Source organism: Buceros rhinoceros, unplaced genomic scaffold (assembly GCF_000710305.1).
Source record: "Buceros rhinoceros silvestris isolate BGI_N320 unplaced genomic scaffold, ASM71030v1 scaffold14779, whole genome shotgun sequence".
Lineage (NCBI taxonomy): Eukaryota > Metazoa > Chordata > Aves > Bucerotiformes > Bucerotidae > Buceros > Buceros rhinoceros.
In genome coordinates, this window is record NW_010430318.1 from 38023 (window position 1) to 46588 (window position 8566).

The following is an 8566-nucleotide window of genomic DNA, read 5'->3' on the forward strand; positions in this document are numbered from 1 at the left end:
CGAGCGCCAAGCAGAGCTGCCAGCCCCGGCGGGGCAGCGGCTCCGTCCGCCTCGGCACTGCGAGACAAGCACAGGTCAACGGTGTCTTTCAAATCCACAAACCCCTTTGTAGGGGCGATTCCTTTCTCCTGCAGAACAGGGATTTCCGTGGTGTCTCAGGTGGCTGCTACCAGAGTCAAGGATTACACCGATCCTCAGTTAACCTCGAGCCAGGGCCTCTGCAGCTCTCGCCATCTGACCTCAGCCACTACAAGCACAGACCCTACACTCGTGTATTTTCTCTCCTGCAGACTCTGATGACACTTTCTAGAGCATCAACTGCCGTGGAGCTACCAGGGCAGGCGCATCCATCCAAAAAGAAATGGCTTATGAAGTTGCCAGTCAACTCCAGGTGCTTAAATCATCTCCTCTGAGTGGAGATCTAATAACAACAGGCAATTGTATTAAAGAACAATCCATTACGGGACTGAAAAAGTCACACAGTCGATACGAGGATTCGTTAATAAAATCATACTGGGACTGACAGAGGAACCGCTGCAAACCTCATCGTGCTGCCGCTTCTGCAGACCAGCGCGTTTTGGCGTTGCAAAAAATGTTAATGCCACTACAGTCAACTTACTTATTTTGTACTTTTTAGGCTACAAAATCCCCGTCTCGAAGCCTCCTGCCCAGGTTACACCATTCGAGCATGTTAAAAGCTTCCCACAGGAGAAAAAAAATATACGTTGGTCTCGAGCATCCTCTAAGCCTTGGGTTGGGGGTGAACTCTCCTTGACAGCCGTGACCCTCCTGCATGGGTCCATCCCCAACCCGCACCGCGGGCAGAGACTTGGGGCTTAAAGGAAACAAACAGCTCGTCCACAGCCCGGGTTTCTCCAGGCCTGTTGTGATCCAGCATGCGACAGCCATAACTGGGAATAAAGCCTGAAATGTTTTGATAACGGTGACAGCTCCTCTCAGATAATTATAAGCAGATGGAACTGAGTCAGAAACCTAACAGCAACACAAATGTGCAGCAGTAAAACCGGGGAAATGCTTGGAAGTGACAAGTCTGAACCTGCAGGCAGGTCCAAATGCGTGTTTTGAACCACGCTCTGACAGCCTGGTGGTAAAGTCACACCGGCAGAGCCACCGGGCGCTGCAGTGGTTTCCTCCACGCTGCGCTGCCTCGAGACCCGGGGTCCAGACTCGGCTCGCAGCGAGCTCAGCCGTGCCCATGAGAGCACTGCACGGCTCACCCTGACTCTTTAACTTGCCTCGGAAAGACCTCACGAGGTTGGGAACAGCGCTGTGAGGTCAGTCCTGTGGAACATAAACACGGACCTGAAGTTAAGGGCAAGAACAAAAGGATCTAAACAAGAGGCTAATTCTGTCGTCCCCTGCGCTGCTCAGTCACCCTGCAAACATCCCTGCCAGCCCAGCCCCTGCCACGCACCCGCTCGCTTCTCTCCTCTCACATGACATCTGCCCGCGAGGAAACAAGGGCAAACACCTCCGTCTACTTTTTAAGCCCTTTTCTCATCCTGCTCTGGAAGGACGCCTGCCTCTGCGCTGCTCGCCGAGCGGGGAGGAACAAAGACCGGCAGGTTTGTGGGGCGTCTGTGCCCACTGAACACACTTACCTACTCTCCTGAGACAGCACCTTCCCCAAGGTGCTCGTCTCCGCAGTATTAAACCACTCAGAGTAACGAGAGCAAAGTGCGACCAAGAGAATTCTCCTGGAACAAACCTGCCGAGACTTGAACTCCTGTCCCGACACCCCCAGAGTTAATGGGATCTTTTTTTTTTCCTCTGTTAACTTGATGGAAACAAACTGGCTTTTCCAAGCCCAGAGAAGGAAGAGTGACATGGAAACAATTGAATCTGGGAGCGCTCTCCTGCGCTGGCCATGCCCCTCCTCCTCTTCTCCACCCATTGCTGCCACCTCTGTCCCCTCAAAAGCTACAAGCAGCAGCAAGATCAGTCCCCAGGGGAACAGGGCTTCGGCAAAGATGATGTAAGGACTGATAGAAAACTTCAGACACCACGACTAGGAGAGAAGGGATCTGAGCAGTTGTTCCCGGGGAGGTTGAGGTTGTCCCTGAGGAGCCATTTCTGTCCCGTTGGGGTTGTGCCAGCGTGTCCCCGGCTGCCCAGGGCAGTGGTGGAGTCCCCATCCCTGGAGGGGTTTCCCAGCCGTGTGGAGGTGCTGCTGGGGGACAGGGGACAGGGGGGACCTGCCAGTGCTGGGGGACAGGGGGACTCAAGGAGATCAAAGGGCTTTTCCAACCCAAACCAGTCCATGATTCGATGATTCCATCTGTCCTGACGCTGAAGAGATCCTCTGGGCGTTTCTCAGCCCCTGATAAGCGCTGCCCCTGAGTTTCACCAGCCAGAGCTATTCCTAATTTCCATTCTTCTTAATTAAAGGCTTCTTTATAAAGTGCAAGTCACGCCGCAGGAGTACCGCAAAGATTCCCAGGTGTTCAGCTTTCACAGGGTAAGCCAACAACACGCAACATCATGACAACAGATAACCAGGCCTTTCACAGAAGAAACCCAGGAACTTGGAAAGTCATTCCCAGTCTGCTCTGAGTTCGACAAGGTGGATTTTCTCAGGGATGTCAACGCCTGGTTCTCCTCAACGTCTCCAGCTCAGGCAACTTGACCAGGCGACCTTGGGAAATACTTGGCAAGGTTTCTAGCGACTTGAAGAGGCAAAGGAGCCTCACCACTACCTGGCCATGTCCTCTACGGTTTTCCTTCCCTATGGAGAGGGCGTTACGAGGGGTGGTTAATGAGTGCGGTGACACCGATGGAGGATTAACAGTGTTACTCTGCGTTGCAGGCAGCTTGTTAGCGGGGTTAGGCACGTGCTGGGATCTACCAACAGGGCTGGTTTCCGAAGGCTTCGCTGTGAGTTAGTGGGTGAGTCGCCTCCAACCACCCGCCTCCCCCAGGCAATTAGTTGAGGGTGATAATGAAGGGGCAGGGTACTGTACCTGGTGATGGGCAGGTCGAGGCCCCGCTGCAAACTGAGGAAAGGTGGGAGAAACAAACACAAAAGGAAAGGCACAAAGAGTCAGAAACACCACAACGAAACCAAAATGTCACACTCTATGCAAAATAAACCCACAAGGAAAAAAAAAAAACCAAAACAAAACAGAAACAACCACCACAAAACAGTCTGAAGCTTTGCTGCAGGACAGCGACAGACAGGGACCGAGATACCACGAGTGAAGGTCGCTGCGGGGGCACACGTGCTGCTCGAGAGGCGAAGCTGCGCGTTAGCCTGAGCTACGGCTCTGCTGGAAGGCTGCAGGCTCTTTACCCTGCCTGGGGAAAGCCAACAGAAACCCAAAACACCAACGGAAAACAAGCGGCCGTGGAGGCTGGGAAGTGTTGAAGGTGGAGGTACATGGTTCAAGCAGCCGGACTCGGAGCCGTTGGGAGCCTTTGGAGGAGCAGTGGACGGAGGCTCACGGCTGAGAGCAGTTCAGAGCCAGGCGGGCACGGCCGGAGCCCTGTGGCGAGGGGGCTGCGGCCCGGCCAAGAGCAGCCGTTCTCTGCACACACACACTGTGCTGTTTGGGTTGCAGCTTGGTGCTCCCCTTGTAGACCCCTCCTTAAGGAATGGGATTTGTCCCCCCGCAGCTGAAAGGGAAGGAGGCAGGTGAACCCCAGGGTCCCTGGGGAGCTGAGCGTGGCTGGAGGTCCTGGGTCCCAGCCCTGTGCTCAGGTGACTACAGCGCTTCCCACCCGTTGGGGTTACACACGGAGGAAAGGAACCAGGATCAAACATGCTCAGTAAACATTAAAAGCATTTTCCAATAAGTAACTGATTGTTAAAATAGAAATAAAAATGAATGCAAGAAATGGAAAAGAGAAATAAAGATGACAAGGTCTCCTCCTCCAGAAGCCGAGGTAGGTGGTCAACCCCTTCACTCTCAGTGTCATGCAGAGCTTCACGATGTGAGCGGATAAATCGAGCGGTAACGGCTCCAATAATTAAACGGAGCAAATTAAACTAGCTCCCGAGGTAGCTTTTTGGTTGCTGGTCGGGAACTCACTACATGTGCTGAAGCACAGGGTACAGCCTGCTCCACTAAGCCGCTCTGCGGCGCCTCGGGATGGTTTTACCTTCTGCCTGGGAGAGTGATCAGAAATGGCTGCTAACGGTTGATTTTTAAAAGGGGTTTTTTTCAGTAAGAAAAAGTGTTCAGGGGTTCAGTCGCAGCCCTGCCTCCCAGCACCGCTAATGCCGTCAAACAGAAGCAAAGGGTAAAGAGTCACTGGTCCAGCTGATTTTCTGCGTTATAAACAATTTAATCAACTCTGTTTAAGATTCCCAAGAGCTGCTCTACTCATACCGCTGGTTATATACTCCCTCCACCTTCGCCTCATCGTGACACTTGGACGAAAAGCCGGAAAAACCTTCAGAAAGGAGAAAACACGCACACAGGGACTATTTCTAGTAGAAGACTTTATAAAGAACGACCTGCGCTGATGCACCCAGCAGAGACTTCTCCCACCCTTGAAAACTTTACCCGAGCCTTACAGAAAAGAAAAGAAAAGCCAAGTGTGATCATCTGGTAAGATTAAGGAGCTAAAACTTCCGTTTTACTACCAAAGGCAGGTCAGAAGAACTCAGAGAGTCCCAGTACCCTCCCAAGGCTCGCGGTGGGAAGAGGACGGGGGCTCGGCTGAGGAGTCCTACAGCGATGAGCAACGGGCACCTGGGGAGGTCAGTGTGCTCCAAGTCCTTGGTTTTTCAGCAAGAACTCCTCAAAAACAGGTCCAATGTCTGGACTTGTGTTTGAGAAAAGGGAAGGAAGCTTCCCCTGGAAGGGCTGGCACTCCGTAATGAAAAAAATTAATCAAGAGAACAAGGGGTGCAAAAACCTTGTGCTGCTGAAATTCAAGGCTGAAGTCTCTCCCTTATCACATAGAAAAGATTTGTTCTCACTGTGTTGAAACCTTCTGAAGAAGCTAAAGGATATTCCGTGGTGAAAAGCAGTTTGTGTTACAAGGAAAACAAAAAAAAGAAATCAAGAAATAAAACCAAACCTCGGAGTTAGTGACAAACACCCTGATCTAGTGTGCACTGGTCACCGCTGGCTATCCATGCTTTCGAATTTTGAATTCTTTTAAACCATTCTGGTTGATCAGATTTAGTCCTACAAGTAGCTGTAAGCAACAGAACAAACTGTAGTCACTGGTCACTGCTGGCTCCGACTCGACCCGACGCTTTGGGGTGTTCCTCTGTCGGCTGGAGGCAGCGGAGCGAATGGAAAACTCCTGCGTGAAACCTGGGCCCGACATTTCCGCCGCCCCCTCTCGTGACGGTCCCACTCTGCGCAGCGCAGGGTGAACTCTCGGGAAATAACCACCCTGGACCCTCACAGCCCTGCTCCAGTCACGGGGGTTTGGGCAGATCTCCTGGAATGGGACAGTCTGCATTAAAGTCACCAGGCGCTCGGGGCTGGCAGAGGCAAGAGCTAACAGATCCCGCTCAGCAGCGCTGAACGACTCTGATGGCGTTTCCCTTCCCCTGAAGCTGCACTTGGAAATTCTCGCCATCGGAGCGACGCTCCGGTGCTAATGGGGAGAAAACATGAAGCCGGTTGGGTTGCAAAGGCCGCTGCCCCGGGAGGAGCAGCAAAGCCTGAACCGTGCAGTCGCCGGTGGCCTTTGGATTCAGGAACAGGGTGGAGGAAGCTCCGGCTGCTCGAGGGTCGGATCGCCCTCATCAGTGCAACAGCCCGTCCATCTGCACCGGCGGCAGGAGGAACGGGACCGCGCTACGGAAGCCTACGGATGGCAAAGACGTCCCGCTGCCTTCCTCATCCCCTCCTCGCCCTCCCCTCACCACCGAAAAAAGACAGTTAAAAAATAAATTAAAAAAAATAGTTACAAAAAAAAGTAAACTCAAGCCCAGAACAAAATGCAAGAGTTGAGGAGTTGAGGACCGGGCTAGTCTTGCGTTTGTTTTGGGGTGGGGAGGTGGAATGAGATGTCATGGGTGCAGCTTTTAGTCATGGGGTGGAAATGATCACCAGCAGAGCGGATGGTCAAAACAGCACACAGGAGAGCTTCAAAAACAACAGAAAAACGGCTGACGACTGCGGACAGACTCCCCCTCGATACCTCCTCAACAGCGGAGCCAACACCCTACAATTTGACACATCTTTCTGGCCAAATTTCCTGAAGACAGTGAGCGGCCAAACTCAAAGCTGCCGCGGTCTCTGTCCTACAGCGGGTCAGACCCTCCCAACCGCAGCTCAGTGTGGGACCTCACGTCGTCCCTGACCCCGGCAGGAGCTGCCCCGGGAGCTCATGCTTTTAGCAAAGAAGCAAAATCAGTGCATTTCTGTAGATCAGCCAACAAAAAAAGATGTGGTAAAATAACAATAATCATAAAGAAAGGAAGGACGAAATCAAAGGGGTGGGCCGTGGGCACGATGGCCTGCGAGAAGGAGTACAGTTTGTTATATTGCTTACAATGCAGTATTTTATCCAGCCTCTTCCAGCCAGGGACCTGTAAACCGGACTCTGTTCCAAAACCTTCCTCCTCTTCCAGTTGTCTGTGCAATGTATTGGCACTGTTCTGCTGGGCTGTCAAAAAAACTGGTTTAGAGATGCAGCTCTTCAGTCAGGTTTTTGCTCCAGTTCTAACCATTCAAACTTACTTGAGCTTTGCAACAATCAAAGATAAAGATGGTCATACTTACTGAGGAAAGAGGGGGTTTACCACCAGCGTCCCGCGTGACTGATCAGAACGGGGCACTAAGGAGCTGGGGGAGCAGGGGGAATCTGCTTACAAACTCACAGCCGTCCGCATCACAGAAACTCCACCGAAACTGGCGTTATTTGGCTCGTTCGCCACCACCGGGCCTCAGCACTAACCCTCCTGCGAACGCCCCGGAGGGGAAACCTCTGGCAGTGGGGGGAAGCGCCTTGGTGCGGGGGAACGCTTGCCCTGAGCCTATCTATACATCTGCATATATCTGTTAGTGGACAAGCAGAAGACCTCTGGCTCAGAGGCTTTCTGGGACCACGTTCATCTCACTCTACAGAGAGAAGAGTGCTGGGAACGGTGCGGGGGGGTTAGAGGTAACCTGGCAGCGTGACGACGCAGAGGAGCAAGAGCTGTGGGGATTGCTGCTCCCTGGGCTAACTGAGGCTTGAGACATGGTGATGGTGGGCTACCACGTCTCCAGAAGCTGGGCTAAGCATCTCGGAGGGTTTCTGAGCATCGGGTGGAACTGCACAAAGCTCCCCCAAAAGAGCTTGGTTTGGGGAACCAAAGTCCTACCGTAGCAGAGCCGTGTTACAATACACTCAAAAAAGATCAGGAAGATGACGACACCTGAAGCTGGATGAAAAAGGGGCAGAGCACAAAAAGATCTGGGTGCGCAGAAGCTCTACGTGAAATGGGTGAGCACCTACAGGGTGCCAGGCAGTGACCGGCCAGCGGCACCGACTGGAAGGAATGCCCAGAGGCCACTGGAGCCCGAGTGCTGCTGCAGAGAATCACTCCTGTTTACTGAGCTTGGGTTTCTCGCTTGCCAAAGACTTCCTCAAGAAAAAAAAAAAAAAAAAACAAGAAGAAAAGAATGACCATTCTGTATCAGGGAGGCGCAGGAAAAACTGCCGGACAAAACCAATTTCTAATTCAAAAAAAAAAAAAAAAAAAAAAAAAAAGAAGAAAAGAGAAAGATTCCGGTCATGACTCTAAACTCTGAAATGAAATGAGCCTGAAAGAGCTAAAAATCAACCGTGTTGTTGGACCATAGATAAGAACCCCTCCATCAGCCATGTTCAAAGGAACATCATCCTACCAGGACGACGTCCGAAAAAGTCCATCAAGATCTGTCACTGGGAACATGCTTCCAGTTCAGTAAAAAGCCTCATTTTTTACTGAACTCTCTTTCCAGAGAACCGGCTGCGTGCTACAGACACACAGGAACACACAGAGAAACAGCCAAACGAGGGAGAAGGGAACAGAAGGTGGTGCAGCCGTGGGCTCCCTTACCGGCGAGCGGGTCTGAGGCTGCGTGTTCATCGTCTGAGGGGCTTGAGGGTACACCAGCGTGGTTGGAGCTGCATTCTGTCCTGAGGGGTAAGGAGCCTGCCAGGGACAAGAAAACAGACAAAATTGAGTGTCTCGAGAGATTTATTCCCTGGGATACAAAAGGATCTGCTGGGTAAGGCTGAGATGAAGACAGGTAGGTGATGGCGATGGAGAAAGAGGTCTCCACTGAGGACTCCGCCAGTTCATCAACACCACCCAAACGCCGCGGCAGAAAAAGCACAACAAAGATCGTATATCGCCGCAACACCATGTCACCGAAACCCTGCGCTGTCTGACCCCCAGCCACATCCTTTCCAAAAGTCTCCCCTGAGCCTGTTTCCATGGACAGCTGGAGCTGTGGACACCACCCAGAGATCCTCCCAAGTGAGACAACCAACCTACGTTGTCTCCTAAGTTCACAGGTAAGTACCTGATTTCAGCCTGGAGAGAAGGCTCCAGGGACACCTTGTGGCCTTTAAATACTTAAAGGGGGGGTCAGAAAACTGGGGCGGG

General features: G+C 52.2%; 1 protein-coding gene across 1 annotated transcript in view; it reads right to left on the reverse strand.

Moving 5' to 3' along the window:
* Window positions 1-8566, reverse strand: part of LOC104499494 (eukaryotic translation initiation factor 4 gamma 3-like) — a gene marked incomplete at both ends in the record, with an annotated part of 71033 nt that overhangs the window by 37251 nt on the left and 25216 nt on the right. The window contains one exon of the mRNA XM_010143003.1: window positions 8015-8110. Coding sequence (XP_010141305.1) covers window positions 8015-8110 — 96 coding nt within the window. The remainder of the gene's footprint in view (window positions 1-8014; window positions 8111-8566) is intronic.